Source organism: Phasianus colchicus, chromosome Z (assembly GCF_987193195.1).
Source record: "Phasianus colchicus chromosome Z, bPhaCol1.hap1.1, whole genome shotgun sequence".
Classification (NCBI taxonomy): Eukaryota; Metazoa; Chordata; class Aves; order Galliformes; family Phasianidae; genus Phasianus; species Phasianus colchicus.
Genome location: NC_143476.1, coordinates 55,091,871 through 55,112,245, shown reverse-complemented (window position 1 = coordinate 55,112,245; position 20,375 = coordinate 55,091,871). Strand labels below are relative to the sequence as shown.

Below are 20,375 nucleotides of genomic sequence, written 5' to 3'. Positions count from 1 at the left end.
ATCTTTCTTGGACCAAGACAGAATCTCAGCAGTTCATCAATGGAGTAAAATCTTGGTGATACAGTTCAAACAAGAGTATTTTATGTAGAGTTGAAAACTTCTGTAGTCCAGAACAGAAGCTTACTTTATTCTCAGTAAAAATTCTGACCAGAAATGGGCACAGTACTGAAATATCCACAATCACTCTTTTTCTATACGCAGTGTTGAAATTATTTTAAAAACAAGCAAAAAAAAAAAAAAAAAAAAAAAAAAAAAAACCCACAAAAAAACAGAACAGAATTGTGTTTTTCTTCCAGGCAAACTTTCATTTTAGAAATGAAGGCACAAACATCCAGCCTTAAGAGGAAAAATCCCGAAGTTAATAATGGAAATATTAAAAAGATGTGATTATGAGAGTATGACATCACCCTGAAAAAGGGACCAGAAACAATCGTAAACATTTTAAAAAGTTATTGTCCAGTGCACCATTATGACCCTGAAAACACCCTTAATTCCTTATTATTAATTACTTAGGTTCTTATATTTTGAATAACAATAAAGGTGGTACTGAACCTAACGAATACATTAAGAGGACAAATGGCTACCATGACACCTCCTCTAAGCTCATAATTTTTTTCACTTATATAACTTAAGCAAAAGAAGATTCAGCCTTACTTCTATGAAGATTCAGCTGGGATTTGCAGATTAAATATCCACCGAAGCCTCATTAGCCAGAAAAAAACATAGGATAAGGAAGTAGTAAGCCACTAAGTAGTAAAGTGCCTAAAGCTACAATGCTGACTCAGGTAAGGAAATCACTAAGTTACAGCACATTATTTACATGTGTTTTTTTTATTATTCCTCGAGAAAGAGGGATTTTTCTCTGTCACTACCTACAAGTGGCATGGATAACTCAGTTTTGTCATTAACATTGAAAAAGAGATGAGTGCAAGGTTTATCCTAAGTTTCTGTTAGTTATACGTTTAACACTTTGGCTTAAGCAGTAAGTAGGTGACTTGAAATCAATACGTTTTAAAGCCACGACGCATCCAATATTTCAGTTTCAATGCTATAAGATGATCATTTAGTTCCAACCCCCTTGCTAGGTTACCACGACTCAATAACAGATCATTCAATCATTTCATAAATTTTCAATCATTTCAGACTTCATAATTGACTAAAAGTGTATGTTTAAAAATACTTCTTAGATGTGACGCAGTACAGTACGTACCTTTGTGCATTCCTAACATCAGAAAGCAGAACAAAGGAAATCATTATAAAACCCAGAAAAACGAGGCAGCATTTGCAAAATTAGCTTGGTTCTGGCAAACAATTCTTATATCCAAGAAAACATTTTTGTTCTTAATGCATTCCAAAGCACAAAGACAGTGTATGCAAACATTTTATCCTCCATTTTCACTAGTTATAGTACAAATATGTATGGCATAGTACATGTCTGGATAGCAACAGAAATATTAAGAAAATAGACACTATCTAAATCTTATTTGGAATAGGAAGGCACCACTGATTTGAGGTTGTGTCCAGACATCATTCAGTCCACATTATTTTTAATTCTAGCATTCAGGCCAAATTTTTTTCTGACTAACCTATTCAAAGCATTTCTCTTCTGGCTTTCTCACCACAAATAACACACATTCGTAGTAGTATTTCATCATGGAGAGTTCATTCACAGTGTAAGTTGACAGTACAGATTCTTTCTCCACCTGGAAAAGAAAGCATAAGTTTTCAAAACATTTTCAACATCTCTTAGTGAAAGAAACTGTTACTTAATTACAATCCATAGATTTCAAAACCTCACACTTTTCAAAAAATGAGGAAAGCAAATCTGTGACACAATTACACACAACCTACTCTCCTAAAAGTTGTCTACAACGCTAGCTTGAAAGAACTTTAAGATAAACTCTAATTAAGAAGTTTGTCCAGTCTTTACCAATGCTGCTCAGTCAAAACTACACCATCTTACCTCTATATGGAAGCCATACTGCAGTATAACATTTTTTATATCCTCATAGCTTAACTCTATTGAAAGTTCATTTGCCAAATTTTCAAAGTGGTAAAGAAGAGGACCTGGAGTGCAAACACAAATGGAAATGTCCATCAAAAGTGTTTTTAAAATAAGAACCACATACTGAAAACGTGAAGAATGCTAGCATCCAGACCCACTAAGTTGGAACACATTGCCATCACTGAAATAGGGTTCTTAAAATGAACGTCAGAATTCTGTACAATATCACAGTAGTTCAACTGCTTATGCAAGAACGAAGTCTCATTTCCCATCAAACCATGCTGTACCTTAAACTTTCTTCCATGCTATCAGTCTAGTATCATTGCTGTGTGTACAGAATAGAATGCAGGACAAACCACGGTCTACTCAAGACCTATGCTCACATTCTGTGACTGATAAGCTTCTCCTATACAAAATATTTAATGACAAAGCTTTGTCTGCCAGTCCCATAGGAGACTTAAAGCCTTTTTTTGTGATAAGGATATCCATAAACCTCATTTCCAAAACTTACACTTAGGAGCTTTAATTAACAGCAAGAATACAGCACACTTCAATTGTTAAATAACGAACAAATAACATATATAAGAAACCTAGCACTGGTAAGACACACTTCAACATTTCACATCACATGGTGATATAACTTGATTGTAACTAACAAATATTTGAACAAATGCTGAACACAAAATTCTAAAGTCATGGGTGTTCTTATCTCCACACAGTCTTTAGTACAGATGCCTTCACCCCCACACTATTATATTATAGTACTATATAGTACAGATGCCTGTTATGTGAGCAAAGGGAAGTTGGGGGTTGCGAAAAGGAAGTTGGTCACACTTGCCTACATTTATCCATATGCCTCCAGGCTTCAGTATTTTCCATATAGTATCAATATAATCAATAACATTATGTGCTGTATCAATGAAAAAGCAAGTTGCTATGCAGTCCCAAGTATCTGTGCAAGAACAATAAATTGTACAGATTAATTTAAATTTTCTTTTTCCCTGTAAAAATTCATCATTTAACACCAGTATTTGTTTATACACTCAGTAGTTCCTTTAACTAACAGTAACAATTGAACACTTTATTTAGTTTAAAAGTAAACTGTCATTTACAAGAAACTAAGAGCAGAACATTTTGCTTTATGTTAAAGAGATTTAAGTTTGGATTTCTGCAGTCTATATACAAGCTCTAAAATATTATACACATGCATTTGGTTTTTCTCCATTTTATAATTCATTCTATACAGTAAAATAAAAACAGTATAACACATTAGACCATTTGACATAAATGAAGGCCCAAGCATACCATTACCCATGAATCGTAGAAGTTCATTATAAAATTATTAAAAATACAAATGTAAAAGTATCCAGTGATTTGGGGCCTCTTCGGACACATTAATGTCTAGAAGAATACAATGCTCTACACTGAAGTGGACTTTCACAAATCACGTAACTCTAGAGTAACTGAAAATAACAAGGAAGATCTTTCAAGGACTACCTTTTAAAGCATGAATCTCCCTGTTTGTCTCTAAACATGTATCGTTGAAATTGTAAAAGTTTAAGCTTCTGAAATAAAAAAAGTAAAAATCTCAATTTATCTCCAGCACTGGATACTCTTAAGATAACATATTCAGAAAAGCAAGCAACTGTAAGGAAGGCAACCACAACAAAAATACCTGGAAGATTAGCTGCACGAAAAAAAAAAAAAAGTTGATGAAAAATATTTAATTATGGTGAAAAACTGCTATGGAAATGAAAGGGTGGGAGCTGTAACAAAAAATAGGCATTCCAAGCAATAATCAAATACTTTGTGAGGATAAAATACTGACTTCTATATAAGCTTACTTTTTACTCATTTATCAAGCTCTACCAGATTCTTAAGAGTTAAGGTATCAGACTACATATAAAAGCAAAGTATGTGCTGCCTTTGATCAAGTCTTGTGATGTAATTAGTGGAGGTGATAAATACAGTCATCTGCAGGTTAATTCAATCATAATAGACTACTTGAGTCGCAAAGAAAACAGCACAGCTAACCTAGCTCACAAGAGAAAATAGTGCTATCTGTACTGGCAGAAGTCTCAGCCCTTGTTATTTATCAACCGCACAGAGTACCTCTGAAATACTCATTACTGACCAATAAGCATATATACACCTGCTTTAATAACAGGACATTAATCAGTAAGAAATACAAATTTGTATTTTTTGCACCAAATAAGAAAACTGACTTTTTCTGTTGTTGTTCATAACATCATTTTTCTCCATCAGGTTAACTTTTCCCTATTTTTTTCCATTTGACTTATTCCAAAAGACTGTAATAAATATTCATTGGGAAAGGACACATCCTTTTTTTTTTTTCTTCTTAATAACCAAAATGAAAAGTTGATTTAGAAAAATAAAATCTTACTACAGCTAGTACATTTTTGCTTAATGTGCATAGATGTTAGTTCTGTTCTGTTTATATATATATATATTACAATCATAACAAATACTCTGAACTATGTGGATGGTCTAAATGATGCTTTTACTCACTGCACTCAGAGTAAATTTCTTGAAAATCCCCTGCCGTCATAGAGAAGTTTGAACCAGAAGGAAGACTGTGAGGATCAACATCAGGGAAATAAATTGGACGTATCTGATCTGCAGATCTTCTATTATTGCTAAACTGATGAATCCAGGGATAAAGCTTACATGAGTTAACTTCAGAACATCTACAAAATACGGAAATTGGAACAATTTAGTTTCAACTAATTGCTTACATATTATCTAGAAACGTACGAGTCAAACTTCCAACATGCATTTTTTTTTTGGTCAATGAAGTTCATGCTAAAGTTATTATTGGTTTTAGGACTTATCTAGCTCAAAACAATTCAGACTGCCTAAAAATTTATAAGCTGATCAAAATACCAAATTCATTCTGACACATCAACTGGAACTACACAATCACTGCCTTTTCTTCATTTCATTTTCTCTTTTTCTCCTTTTTACAATTATTCCTGATTTCTTCATTGACAATGGGTAAAATTCCTTGCACAGAGTTACTGAAATTTGTGATTCAATATCCATAGTAAAGATAAGCTTTTTGCAGCAACATTTTTTTCTATTTACAAAAATAATTCTCTTCCTTCCATACTTGTTTTCAACTTTCTTGGCCTCATCTGTTCTCATCCAAGGCTTTTCTGCTTCTGAACCATAATTGTAAAGATTTTGAAGCCCAACAAAATAAAAGCGTTTTTCAGATGCTAACTGAAATGATGCACTTAAATAAAAAAAAAAAATCAATTTTGCAAAGTGTAATAGTGATATCATTTTAAGCTAGCAACATTTAGAATATTCAAATTATGTCAAGGACGACCATACACCAAGTATGTCATCGTAAAACAGAACTTGTGCACTGACATGACCAACCAGAAGAACACTTATTTTAAAAACTGATAAAGACAACATGAAAATATGAAGAAAACCTTTTTCCATAGTCCTGCAAAATCAATATTTAATTAAAAAAATGAAGCAGTTTTCATCCCTTGAGCAAAACTGAACTCTGCACTGAAGCCCAATTATTAAGGACATGTTATTACACATGTACCACTAAATTCAGATAAAAGAGGACACATCTATCCAACAGAACACACAGAAAACACTTGTAAACTGCAAGCAGTCCACTAGGTTATAGAAGATGCACTCTTCACTGATAGATTAAAAAAAAATCTGTGACAGAGTCTTAGAGATAACAATTTTTATCTTCACTGTGTTATATTTGTATTTAATCAGTAAAAACAAAAAATAAACCCTGCAGTATTGCTGTTGCATGAGCAGCAGTATACTGAGAACATTAACTGTTATTTATATATTCATTATGCATGGAGACAATCAGATAAGTGCAATGAGCCAAAGAAAACAAGTAAAAAAAAACTGTAATCAGAGGGGCATCATTTTCTTAAAGCAAAACATTTCTAAATCTGCCAACAAATGTTTTGTGGAAACTATCTCAGCATTCTCACGTTCTCACGGTCGATTTTTACTATACTAAAAATATTTTTTGTAAGAATTAAATTTTCAAAAAAAAGCAAGGAAAAGAAAAAATCTGAGTAGATTAGAAAGATATTTTTTTCTGAGCTGTAATAGAGGACACACATCTCAGTATTTTTTTCCAGCACAAATTATATGCAGATGTCCCAACAGTTTCAGAAGGAACTACTAATTTAGTATAAAAGACTAATTCCCATGTCCACAGTTCCACTTGAAAAATCTTCCTTTCTACCTCAAAAAAAAAAAACAACACCCCAAAACAAACAAACAAAATAAACAAGCAAAGAAACTACTGCAGACCTTCACATTTCCCTCTTTCTGACAAAACATGTTAGATAAAGTTTATATCTTCAGTTAAAGCTGTGACACACTTCATTTCTTTCCAAGGGCAGAACATTTACTGTACAACAGCCTGTCTGAAAAGCTTGCACTGCAAAAGATAGTGAGGTAAAATCTTACTTGTGCCCACTGATTCAGAAATAAAATACTTAACTACTTTCATCCTAAGGCATTCATGGACATGCAATAAGCAGAGTTAAGCAGCCTTCATAAAGTGCCAAGATTTATCTACAAAGATATTTTTTCATGAGGCCAAGGATTAGCCAATTTTTAATTAGTGTGAACTCAACTTCCACTTAAAAGCTTTTCTTAAAGCACTCTGTTGTCATTTGGGTGCAAAATTATATATTACTTCACCTGACCTTTTGGTATGCCTTCCAGAGGCAGGAAAACAGGTTATGCTTTTTACAGTTTTTGTTTTTAATAAAAACCAAAGGGAGTCTATTCATCACCTCTGTCATTCTGTTATAGACTGAACTCATCTAAATGCAACAAAAAGAAACTAGCAGTAAGAGCCTTAAACATAAAAGAAAAAACAGAATCAAACAGGAGTCTTGGAGCCACTGGAGTTTAACTACTCCAGAACAAGTGTATTTTCAGATTACAATTTCCCAATAACACATTTTAATTTTATGCTTTACTTCTAATAGTCACAAGTGAACACTGTTAGGCCTTGATACATTTTCTAAATATAATACTATTAAACTTCATTCATGGTGGAAAAAAAGTCGTAATTTAAAAGAATAAAGTTTTTTACATGCATTAAAATCAGCAGGTATCTCTGCAGACAAAAGACTTCAGTCACTACACACACAGGCCCACTGTAGAAGTAGACTTGGTACTCAAGAAAGTAACTTATATTCCTAAAAATAAACTAAGGTCAGCTAGGGGCAGAAGGCAGATTGAATCTGTAAGCACACACCATAAAAATCCTTGCAATTTTATCAAATGAAAACCAGAAATGAATTAAAACCAGGAGACAAAGATTAGCTTGCAAAATTTTTGAACTCCTTTTTTTCTTTTCACTTGTACTTAACTGCTATGTTCTGTTCATTTTGATCATTGCTTTTTTTTTCCAAGGCCAGAAAGGTAAACATAAATCTCCAAAGGCTCACAAGGAACAGACACCTAATACTAAAACCAAAATTCTTAAAATTCCATAAAATTTTCCTAACAGATAACTCAAGACAAGATTAGATCTGATAGAAAGTAATCAGCTGAAATGACTGGAATTCAGGTAGTGTAGCAGTTACCAGTATTCTCTTCCCTGCAAATAACAAAACCTGTACTTGGTAACTCTCCCAGAAACAAACTGACACCCAATTTGACTGTGTAAGATCTAACACAGTTAGGAAGCATAATATATGCATGCCTTTTTGCTAAATATATTTTCTATAAATAGGAAACAGGCAGATGTTTAAAGATCCCGTATTTAAGGAAGGTGAAAAACACACCACAGGTTTGAACCAGTATGACAGCTGACTGATGTTCCCCAAAATGGGAACTTAATGCTTTTAAGCTATTTTGTATTGTCTCAAAAATTCCAAAGACCTAAGAAACAGAAAGGTTATATAGTTAGGGAGGAGAAGGTGACAACTTCTAGTAGCTGCAAGGTATTATATTAGCTCAACCGTAAAATACAACTTCAGCATCAGATGACAGTCATTTGAGAATAATGTAAAAAAAAAGACTAAATATATGTCTAGCAACTTCTCATTTTCATTACCACTACTGTTTTAACCAGACACGCAACAGCCATAAAGAAAGAGCATTTTCACCCCTTTTACTCTGAAAGACAATCCAAAGCAAATTTAAGACCAAAACACTCCACTGTGGACAATGACTGTTGCTAATCAGAGCTCAAAAATGTCAGAATGCTACAAAATACGAGTCAGTAATTCATGTGTTTTAACCAAAGGCAGATAACTGATTTTTCAATCTGAAGTTAACTGGGAATCAGTCTCTGAACTTGGTACAAAATCACCATGAAAACAACAAAACCCATATATATCTCATATACCCAATCTTTCCACCCTAATCCTTACAGGAACAGCTAGTTATACTTGGTGCCTTCTTCTCTGAGAAGTTCTTCATGAGATCAGCAATTTCCATTGTGTGTGAAAGAAAACCAAATACAAAAATTTCATTTTAAATTCAGCCTATACAGTGAAATCTGTTACATTCAAATTTATAACCTTATTGCAACTGAAGAACTATTAACTGTAACATTTCAGATGTTACCTCATGACAAATTTGCTTAAGAAGTGGATCAGTGTATTCTTTTCCATTTAAAAACTGTGCCTAAAATTTTAGTATGGAATCTAACACTGTTATCACTACCATCAAATATCATGCATGTAATTAATTAGTGCATATTTCATGACCCATGAAATAGGTGTGTACCTTTTTTTTCAGAAAATGATGTAAAAAAACAGTAGCACTTACTCCAGGTTACATAGGGAATCTGCGATAGAATCTAAGCATTTAGTCTTTTAAGCTTAAAACCCATGCTTCCTGCTGTATTCTTAATGACTTAACCAATAAAACTCAGATATAAGCTTCTCCCAATTACCCCAATCATTATTTGCATCAAAACATTCTAACAAATGGTTATCTGTGTCCTGTGTTATGACTTACAAATCTTTTATTTATTCAATTTTTTTTTAATTAATAACTTCGCCTCACCTGTACCTGTAGGTTTTGATCAGGAAGTAAAACATAAGCTATGTACCTGTTGAGTACAAAGTTAGAAGAAAAGAGCATAAAGAGGCTCCATTCATTTCCTTGGCAAGCATAACCGAGCATAGCTATTTCCCACGCCAATCTACCTAGCCCAGCACCAGGTACCAGGATATTAACTTTGGAGAAATCCCTGCAACAGAACAAAAATAATAGTTAAATGTTTATCTGATACCTCTTAACAAAACTTACAGAGGTCCAGCCAAACAATCTTTTCCCCATATACTTGGATGTTATAAATATTTCCCATATAACTTTACTTTTTAAAGGCAAATGGAGCCAGTTCAGGTCAGATCATTTAACCATAGTCAAAATAATTCATAGAGAATGATCAACAAGAACATAAGAAACCCTTATTGAGAATACAGTGCACAACTACAAAACAAAATATTTCTTCTGAAAACTTCTACAGTTATCAAAATAATTTCTTAAGTGAATTTCAGGAAGAAAGAATATGATTACATTTCACCATTTTTTTTTTTTTTATGATTATCACTGATAATTACTACAATTTCTAAAAATCTTCTTGCTTACACTGCACGGAAAATTAAACAAGCATTTTGGGATCAGAAAACAAAGCAAATCAAACTTCCATGAGCCAATGAGCAATTCAGACTGTAAAAAATTTACAGCAGTTACCCTTTCACAAACTGTGGGTGTTAAATATGCCTATTCAGTGACATAGGATTCCCTAAACCAAAGTACAGCACAGCTCTCTACCTTTTCACTTGCCAAAACTAGACATCAGTACAAGAACATAAGAATACGACCAGCACTGTGTAGCTACTGAGAAATTTGCAACAACTTCTCTCCTGTTCCAAGACCAGCAATTAAGAAATAGAACTGCTCTTTCAGGCAACAATGCAAGATACATATATACATACGTTTTAACTCATATACTTCATCACAATGCAACCAAACCTTCACTTCTGAAAGAAAAACACTCCCACACAAAACAGAATAGGCACATCATTTAAAAATAATAATTTTCCTGTTTCCAGCCCTCAACAAGACTATGTAATTTCAAATATCAAGAATGTTAGTTCATCCTCTCATTGCATGTCACCTTCAAAGACAAGCAAGTCATATATACAATTATATAAAGAAAGCCACACTAAGCATTTTCAAGTATACAATGAAGGAAAGCAAAATGCAAACCTTTTACTACTTAAAAATTCAGACTGCCAAAACACACTCAGTAGAGCCACTAAGCTACTGCATCATCATGAAGCCGAGCCTGGGAGATAGGTAAATTCTAAAAAGCAGTGCATCTCTGGAAGGTTATTACCCAAACACTTGAAGAAAATATTATCTCATCTAATGGACACACAAACTGACAGAGAAGTTTTAACTGTGTCTTTTGGTTTGTAGCTTAATCATGTTAACTACTGAAACCTCCCATCTACAAAATCAAAGTCATTTTCATTCGTTTATACTTACAGCTACTTTGTATTCTGATTAATAACTAACAGGATGTCACGACTTTGTAATTACTTAAGATCTGCTAAGCAACAGCTTCCCTTGCCTCTTCTACAGAGAAAAACAGAAGTAAGCTAGGTAGGAAGTCCTCCTTAAAAAACCAGGAGATGAATTCAAGGATAAACTACTTGCTCAGAACAAAACTTTTGAAAATAGAAACTCAATTTTAAGATTATTCAGTTAGAAGATTCTCATTCCTGAAGGTTATTTCTAGTGGTGTATCCGTTCACTATTGCTTGAGATGTCTTATCTATGTCTTCAGTTACTTACAGTTCACCATTATCTATAAAATATTTAGATCTGTGTAGACACTTTCACAGTAAAAAAGAGGAATGAAACAAAAAAGGCATTTTTCTTAAAAATAACCTAACGACAAGGAGTTAGTTATAAAGGTTTGATTTCAGTTTACAGTTTGCACCTGTATTCACCCTAGAACAAGATAAAGCCCCCAGCAGACAAATTACCTGTCTTCAAATTGCTTGGAATTGGCTTCTACTTTTTTGTTTTGTTTTTTTTTAATTAAAGCTCAATAACACTATTTGATAGAGCAAATTCTGACTTACAAAACACTGCTTATCAAGATAGTCAACAGTATTAAATATGCATTTTCATCAGCAATGAACAGCAATGAAGGAAGCGTGCATGCCACACTTGTGAATATCTGCATGGCCATTCAGAATGTGACTCATCTGTCATGACACTATCACTGCTGTTGAAACACACCACCTACCACCTTACTGTGCTTACATACAGTTTAGTCTCCGTAAACTTCTAGCAAGTGTCAATGCATGTCAATGGGTGCCATTTTTTATGCATGGAGGAATGCAATGACACACGTTTGTTTTATACATGCTTCTGTGTCAGATGCTGTTCTGTCTGACTTCCCCTCTGCTGCCGTCTGTCATACAGATGTCCTAACAGTATCTTGAAAATAATTTGCTGATCTAAATGATATATTTAAATTTCCAGTTAAAGCTGATTCAAAAGGCCAAATTAATGAGCAGGAGCTTATATATACCAAGTCTTATAATTCTTAACCATGGAATAACATTAACTAATTTGAAGGTTAACCATTTCCTTGTTCCTTTGGAACAAGAAATTCAATCTTCGTCTCCTTAATGGCAACGGTCAAAAGAACACAGAAGATAAAAGGAGTACTCTCAGATTTTCAACTTTAAGCTTCCCCTTAAAAAAAAAAAAAACAACTTTAACAACATTACTCCATCAAGAAATAAAAATATATGTTTTACTGTTTTCTCCTACAGAAAATAATGATCATGGCTCTTTCAAGTCCAAGAAATTCAGACAGCTTCATCAAAAGGAGAACAATTAGGTAAGCTGAGTCAAATTAAAAACTATCAACACAGGAAACCTACTGTTTCTTCAGGAAGATCTTTAATATAACTTCACTTTAAACTGCTTTGTTGATCCTACTAACATTTTCTGTGCTAAGTGGAAACAAGGAATTATTCCTTAAGAGGAGCAATATGCAGAAACAATGCTTGCTCTTTTAAAGTTTTACATGAAAGTCTTGTCAGAAGACTGGACTAAAATATGAGATAACAGTGGCTCTTATACAAAACACTTGTTCAAATTTACAGCTAAGTTCAACCACTGTTTGCATCTCTTCTACATCTCAAAACAGCAAGCGTAAACAACACTTCACTACTTCCTTTCCTGTTCTTCATGTATCAGCAGAACTTCAGAGGGTCACTCTTGCAAATAATAGCCACAATACAACACCAGCATGCATGGAACAAAACATACTTGGATTCTTTTTAAAAAGTGTATTCCTTTTTCAGGTGATTTCAGTGCAAGCAATCAATACAAGTGACCTTTACCAGAAATTGAATGTACAATTCTGTTGAAGTTACTAAAAAATAAAGTATGGATTGTACAGACAACAGTTGTACTTCTTCATCTTTTTCAATGCAAAACCACTGATGCGAAGCTGCCTTCCTTACCAACCACCAACAATGCACTCTTTCCTCTAGTAACTGAATTTAATCTCAGGACACTTCAGCACACTCCACTGTAAAAAGGAAGTGCAAGTGCAAAGAAATGCAGAGCTACACTTTGAGGTTCAATCTACAGATTCTCTTCCCACGTGAACACTCACAGCCAATCTTCTCAGAAGCAAATACACGATGCATCCAACCTAAGCACAACAATAAGTATAATTTCATCATGATCAATTCAGGCTCCGTCCATCTCTTTAAACTGAAATTGCTCTCCACCAAAACTTTAAAAAATGAGCTAGATTTTCCAGCCAACCTGCACTGCCACGGAAGTTACCTTTTGCCAGTGTTGAGATTACAAGCCATGTAACACAATCACTGCTCCATGACAGTCACCAAAATTAAACTTTTAAAATAGATATGTACATAATAAAATTTCTGAAATATAATATACTTCAAACTCAACCTTATAGTACACATGTTTCATCTATACAGTAATACTTCAATATTCCTGCACGCTAAGAAAACTCTGAGATTCAGAGCTATCACAACAAAGATAGAAGCACTGTTGCATTAGTTATGTCCAACAACCACTGCCGCCACCACCTCGTACTTCTTTGACAAAAAGCATTGAACTTCAAAGTTATCATTAGTAATGTGGTTTCCTAGTATCAACTTGACTTTGTTTATGTCAAATAGGTACAAAAGAAAGTTTTCCAACTGCAGTCTGTAAGACTTGATAAGACAGCAACTTCTACTACTTCTTTTTACCTGCAGCATACACACTCTGAGAAACTGACAACTTGCAAAGCTAGCATACAGAAAAAAAAAAGTGACCTGCGATTTTGAAGATTAGAATAATTACTTTCAGAACTATGACTCTGCCTACAGAGATGCTCTAGATGTACATAATGTAACTTCTAATATTTAATTCATATGTAAAACACTATTAACACCAAAGGCATATTACAGGAAGTTCACTCTCTTATAAACTATGTGCAGTGGTTCATCTACATTGAGATAAATTAGCCCAAAGCAAAAGAAAAACCAAGCACTCTGCCTGAAATTGTCATTCTACCATACAAGATTCTGCTCCATGTTCTGCTGCCACTAAGTGAAAACTGAAAAACAGCCAATGAAAAGTATTCACAAATTGGAATAAATGCATTATTAGCAATCACTCAGAAAGAGGATAATCGACAGTAACAGCCATCTATAATAAAGCTAAGTTCTGGCCAGTTAGATTTATGAATACCAAGTTCACAGTTGTTCCAAATAAGAGCATGAAGTGTAAACTGAAATGTACTTTCCGCTGTGTCTATATGGCACAATCATTAACTATGTAATTCCTACAATGGTAACTTCTTCCTGGATTCCAACATCATACTTTAATTTACCTAAAAGAATCAACCCATGCTAACCACTGTTTTTGTGTTTTTTTAACAAGCCAATCCAGTAACAAAGCTACCCACATATTTGAAGCAATTTTTAGTAATACAGGCCTTGTAACATCTGTCTGAAACTAACATTAGAATTAAATATTTGTATTAAAATTGTAGTAGGGGTTACAAGTCTACTTCCTTCCTCCTTCCAATATTAAGGGAAATATTAATGCCTGAAGCCATCACAAGGTTTGTTTTTGTTTTTTATCTGCAGCATACACACTCCAAAAACCTGCTAACTTGCAAACACAACTCACTGAGCACACCTGAGAGAATTTAAATGATCTCCCCAGGCCTATTATTTCAAAAGTAAAAAGAAATCCTTTTGTATCAACTTGAAGAAAAAAAAAAAATCCTGGCTTACTATTCAAGAAGTTTGAGACTGTTTTTTTCCAATATGTTCTATTAAAACTCTTGATTAATTCCATATCCACATCAATTTCAATACTTTTAAATCTAACCTTTTCATTAATCCATAAAAAACTTTGTTAGATTTGTGCAACAGCATGTGCCCACACAAGAGGTAAGACTTAAAACACCATTACCATCTGTCTTTTGGAAAGTTCTTTACAATTTCACTAATTATTGGCTGGTAGCAGGAATCTCGCTCAGGTTTCCCCTCTTCACTCCAGTCTCTGACAAATTGCTTCAAAGTGGATTTTAATTTATCCATGTCAAACGTTGAAGCGGGTGTAATCTTCCCTCCTCCCTAATTAAAGTGAGGAAAAAAAATGTTAATGAAAAAATGCACAGGTATTTTCAGTCTTGAATAACAAAATGTAAATCATAAACAGACAAATAAAACGCTATAATGCCTGTTGAGTTTCAGCCAGCACATGACTTTCACTTCTAAACCAAGGCTTACATCCAGCCCAAAATGCTAACCTGAGTTTGGTGGTCTCAGTTCAGCACCTAGGAGACCAGGTTCCATGTCCCAAAAGCAGTATGTAGTATGACAAAACAGAGCTCAACTTTTAGTCCTTATGCAAGAAAGGACCAGAGTTTCACTAGTGCAGAGAGTAAACTATTTACTGAGAAGATGACCCCTCTTTAGGTACTAATGAAGCAGTGCTGAGAAGCTCACACTAGCACTGCATATTACTGTACCTCAGCTGCAGATATATAAAACGACTTCAGCTTCCATCTCTGGCACACTTTTAATCTTGAATGCTTTTTTTTTTAATAGAGATGTCACAGCAAAAAAACAGATCAACAGTGAAAAAGCTCTGCAAATGGTAACAGTCAGAATACTTGGCCAAACTAAAACTGTAACTGATTCAGGATGCCACAAAAAAAAAAAAATCCTACAGAAAGATACACAATGATATTTGAGCTGTATACAGCTAACTGAAATATTAACTTTAAACTACCATTCTGGAGCCACAGAGTTTTCTTTTTTTTTTCTTGTTTTTAAAAACAAGTCATTACTGTAATTTGCCAGATTCACAATTAGCTTTCATTAAAGCAACTACAAAGACTAACATTGTTTAATTGTCAGCTCTACAAGATGTGAAAGATGAAAGTGAGAAAATACAAGCAAACAAGAAATCATAGAGGAGAATAAAAGAGCAAAAGGAAAGTAAGCCAGACACCTAAAGGTGTACAAAATTTGATTCTGGAGTATGAAAAAGTCAGTTTAAACATACATCTTCTCCATATTCTTTATTTTCAAACATATGAACGCAGTCATTCACAATGGTCTGCAGTATTTCTTGATTATGATCAATGCACTTCCGAATCTTGTCAAGGTGAGGAAGGAATTGAGGAAGAAGACTCTGCTGGTTAGCTGGAAGGGATTTAAACTGCCTCTCTGTTCTGTTCACACGTTCATGCATGTTCGTTCTAGAAAGGAAGAAGTTTAACATCTTTAGATACTTAGCAGCAACTGCACTAAATACAAGCAATTCCCTCTAGGCTACACCACTCAGAATTATTAATGTCTTTAAAATAAAAAAGACTCTTCAGACATTGTAAACGCTTACCAGAGGAAAAAAAAAAGAAACTTTTAGGTAAAAATGTTAGTTATTTATCTCTTCCACAAAACTGAATAAACAATCAGCATATGAACTCATCAAAAATAGCCAGATTACTTCCCAAAGCCAATTCACATTGAATGAAGCAACCAAATGCTGTAGTAACTTTTGCACAAAAAGGATATGGAGTAAGAACAGAGAGCCTTAAAATCAATTGCTTCTGAAGGAACATAACGCAAAGGTGGCTACAAAACAATGGAGTTCAGGCATTCCAACTGAGATACTAAACTACTTCATTTCAACAGCATATTTAATCAAGTATGAATACTGCACATTTGATAATGTAATTGACCAATCTAACCATATCTCCTCCCTTTACCAAAAATAACAGTTCCACAAGAAAGGTTATCTGCTGGCCAAGAGACAAAGGTTTTTTTTGTTTCTTTGTTTGTTTTTAAGTTCTTTCTCTTCCTTTTCCTTACATGAACAATTTCATCACCTTTTGACAAAGCCTGCCAGAACACTGACTTGACTAGCTAACTGACTGAGCCCTTTAAGACAGTTCTATTTGTTTTGTCCATTTAGCAAGTTAAGCCAACTGAGCACAGTCATAGCAACTACAGAAGGTAAAGGTTATGATGCCAAGGCAAGGGATATTGCCCCTTTGGGTAGAAGCAAATCATTTTCTCACATGAAGCCATACTGCAGTTTCTCAAACTGTAGTAGAGCTGAAAACTTGTAAGGTGCTGTGCTGCTTTTAAATGGGGTAGAATTCATCTCCCCTGCAGTAACTTAGACAGTGGTTTATTTCTGACTAGAAGTTTCTACTTGCACTATCAAGGCTTTCATTCTCATGCTGCCCAGACACCCAGGCTGGGGGCATGCAGTCAGGGCAGCTGACCCAAACTGTCCAGAAGGCTATGTTGTACTGGATGACATTGTGCTCAGCAGTAAAAGCTGATGAAAGGAAGAGAAAGGGGACATACGCACAGTTACAGTGTTTGCCTTCACCAGCAACTATTATTTGTGATCAATAGTTGCTTTTCTGGAAATGGCTGTGTATCTGCCTAGTCACGAGAAGTCACAAATGAATTATTTGTTTAGCTCCGTATGCTTGTGCGCTTTCTGCTTTACTTGTTAAACTTCGTCCCATGAGTTTTCACACTTTCACCTTTTCCACCATCTTCCTCATTGCACCATGGGGAGCGAGCAAGTAGCTGTGCCAGCTTCAGCTGTCCACAACTGGTACAGCTGCTGTAATTTTAGTTGCAGCAACAGTCTGGAAACCTGACCTGTTAAAATCTCCAGTGTTACTATCCATACTATCAAAAGAGGCATGTTCATTGTAATATATGAGTTTATCTGATATTTAAGAAGAATGAAGCATTAAAGAATGGTACAAAAAAAAAAACAAACAAAAACCCTGATCCTCTGTAGGATGGGGATTCCAAACTTCTGGCTTGCTTGGAACATGCTGAGTGAAAGGGAATTGTTTTGGGCTACATACACAAAATATTGTAAAGTTAATGCATAAGTAACAATTTTTATTCACACACACACAAAAAAAAAAAAAAAAAAAGAGCAACAAAGACTAAAACTAGTGAGATATTTGACCTTGTTTCTGGGAAACTAAAAACTAGTCTGGCTTGATAGTGTTGTGATTCAACCTGGCAGGCAGCTAACACACAGTTGTTCATTTCCCAATGGAATAGGGGAGAGAAAAAAAAAACAAAGTAGAACTTGTGGGTTGAGATAAAACTGTTTACTAACATAGAGAAAAGGAAAATAGTTATGATTTTATATATATATATATATTTATACACACACATACACACACATACACACAGACAAATGTTACAGAACTAATGTCAGACAAGTAATTACTCACCACCTCCCAACTGATGCCCAGATAGTGCCCCCAAGCAGCAGAAGAGAGCCAGGTGTACTCCCACCCTCTTTCAAAACTCCTTCCACTTGATGTCATATGGCACAGAATGTCCTTTGGCCAGCTTGAGTCAACCGTGTCCTAATTCTATTCCCTCGTGAGAATGGCCTTAGCACTTTACAACAGTGCTTAGCAGACAGCCATCAACACCTGTGTGTTACCAACATTGTTTTTCTCCTAGAATCAAAAGACAGCTTCATACCAGGCATTCTGAAGAAGGCAATTCCATCCCAGCTGAAATTAAGACAGATGGAGGTAGCTGCAATGCTCAGTGAGCTGTCAAGATGCTCATCAGAGATTTCTGATGAAATTTTATTCTTCCCGTGCTTCATCCTTGAAAATAATTGTTCACAAATGCAGGTACCACCACACAAGCAATAATATAAGGCATGATTGTGAAGCGGTGGATATCTTTCTCTGGTAAAAGAGGGCTTATAAAAGTGTAGTAGAGAGACACAATCACATTTTTACTTGAGTTGAAAGTCCGATTGTAATTCCATACAATCCATTCGAAAATTCTCAGGTTTTACGTCAATTGAAAATAGACTAATAAATATACAAAAAAAATTAGTGATGGCAGGTGGTGGGCTTGTGAGATGTTAGCATTGCACTGCTCTCCCCTCTACAGTGTTCCACTGCCACCTATGGAATCTGTGCTCACGTTATGTGCAATTGACTCAGGAGTATCACTAAAAATCACACAGTAATGTCAAAAATTTATCATCCTTTGAGACTCCATTGCTATCCGTCCATGGCTGCATGTGGTCCATGGGTTGGACATGCCTACTCTATAGATATCACTGCTTAGCTCAGTATCAACGTTTTCAAAGTTCTGCCAGTAAAGTTCTTTGAATCATAATACTATACCCTTTTGATACTGAACTGCAACCTTTTCGAAAAATGAAGATTCAGTGAAATCAAAATTAGAAAAATATGAAGTTGTGTCTGTCTCCAACCTTAAATCTGCAATGATCTGAAAATGTATTGCTGCCATGTTCATACAGGTGTTAAATCCACTTAAACTTCATTACTCTGAAGCCGAAGTAATTTACTTCAATTTCTATATTAGAAACTTAAGTCACGTCCACTTATTACCCGTTTACTGAAATTGAAGGATTCAAAAACAGAAACACAACTGAGCATGAAGTTGACAGGGATGTTTCTACTTTCTAAGGCCAGAAAATACTACCAAATCACCGATACGACAGTTATTTGTTACATCAACAGGCATTCTTTGACCAAAGCGGCCAAAGTGAATTACAGAATTCTGTTTGAAAGAAGCATCTGAGGGTCATGCAGTACAACCGCCTGCTCAAACAGTACTTCTAATAAAATACAACAAAAATATCCAAGACAGTAAAACAAGAAACAGAAAGAGAAGTTTAGGCGTCACCCATTTAACAGGAAGAATCACATCCAGTCACTGGGTATGCTTGTTTTATGCTGACAGAAAAGGCTCTGCGCACAATAATGGGTGAGCAGGACAATAAAATTGGTGGTATTAAGTACATCCTAAATGCACTTCCCAAACCTACAGTAATTAACAGCAGACGGCTTACTGAAATACCGTAGGCTGGGCATTTTCAGCCAGCCCCCCTTCGACACTGGACTTTCTGCCCTTTCAATCGATTAATTCAATTTCTTTCTTCCCCCTTTATTTACCTCTTTCCTAAAGAGGCACCGCGCCGTTTCTGGACTCATCAAACTCCCTCAGACCCCAAACTACCACAAACGGCTCCCGCCAGGCCTCTCATCAGCTCATCCGAACGCGGTAACCAAAGCAGCCTTCTCCCTGCCCGGCCGGCAGGTGCCGGTGCCGTTTCCGATACTCCACCAGGCTCAGCAGCTTTCTTTCCACCTCAGCAAAGCGCCCTTTACCACCGCCGCACAGATTTCCGCCGACCCCGACAGGGCGGCGCGCGTCTACCCGCCAAGCAGCGCCCCCGCGGCGGCGGCCGAGCGCAGAGCCCGGCGGGCGCCCCGCATCACGGCGCCGTCACACGGAGCCAGGGGCTCCGGCGGCGGGCGGCGCCGCACGCGCGGACGGCTGCCTCCGGCGTGAGGCGGCGGTCGCGGTTACCCGTAGTATCGGAAGGCGTTGATGATCCTCCGGAAATGCTCCCTCTCCATCCGCTCCTCCTCCGCCTCCTCCTCCACCCTGGCCGCCGCCGCCAGCGCCCTCGACTCCTGCGGCTGCCGCCGCCGCCGCTCGCCGCTCCGCCAGGCCTCCCGCTCCCCCTCCGGATCGCCGCCCCCGCCGCTTTCCGCCGGCCACGGGAGCCGCTCCTGGTCCCGCTCCTCCTCGCGGCCCCGCCGCAGCCCCCTGCGCATGGCCTTGGCCGGCGGATCTCTGTCGCCGCGGGGCGGCGGCGGCGGCAGCGCTGGCTGCGCCTCACGGGACACCGCGCACGCGGCCGACATGCCCCGGCCGGCAGCCGCCGCCAACGGTCGCGCACGCCCGGTCGGCCG

General features: G+C 36.3%; 1 protein-coding gene across 3 annotated transcripts in view; it reads right to left on the bottom strand.

The window, feature by feature from the left end:
• CARNMT1 (carnosine N-methyltransferase 1) overlaps window positions 1–20,375 on the bottom strand; it is a 25,449-nt gene extending 5,074 nt beyond the window's left edge. Inside the window, exons 1-8 of one of the 3 annotated variants that reach the window (XM_090132540.1) lie at window positions 19,987–20,374; window positions 15,635–15,830; window positions 14,534–14,697; window positions 9,102–9,242; window positions 4,535–4,713; window positions 2,844–2,957; window positions 1,964–2,067; window positions 1,587–1,703 (exon numbers count right to left, since the gene is read on the bottom strand). In XM_090132540.1, the coding sequence (XP_089988666.1) occupies window positions 1,587–1,703; window positions 1,964–2,067; window positions 2,844–2,957; window positions 4,535–4,713; window positions 9,102–9,242; window positions 14,534–14,697; window positions 15,635–15,830; window positions 19,987–20,327 (1,356 nt within the window). In that variant the 5' untranslated portion in view covers window positions 20,328–20,374. Of the gene's footprint in view, window positions 1–226; window positions 1,704–1,963; window positions 2,068–2,843; window positions 2,958–3,502; window positions 3,571–4,534; window positions 4,714–9,101; window positions 9,243–14,533; window positions 14,698–15,634; window positions 15,831–19,986 lie in introns of those variants that run through there. The other 2 variants (XM_090132541.1, XM_031602372.2) reach the window with 2 other exon arrangements.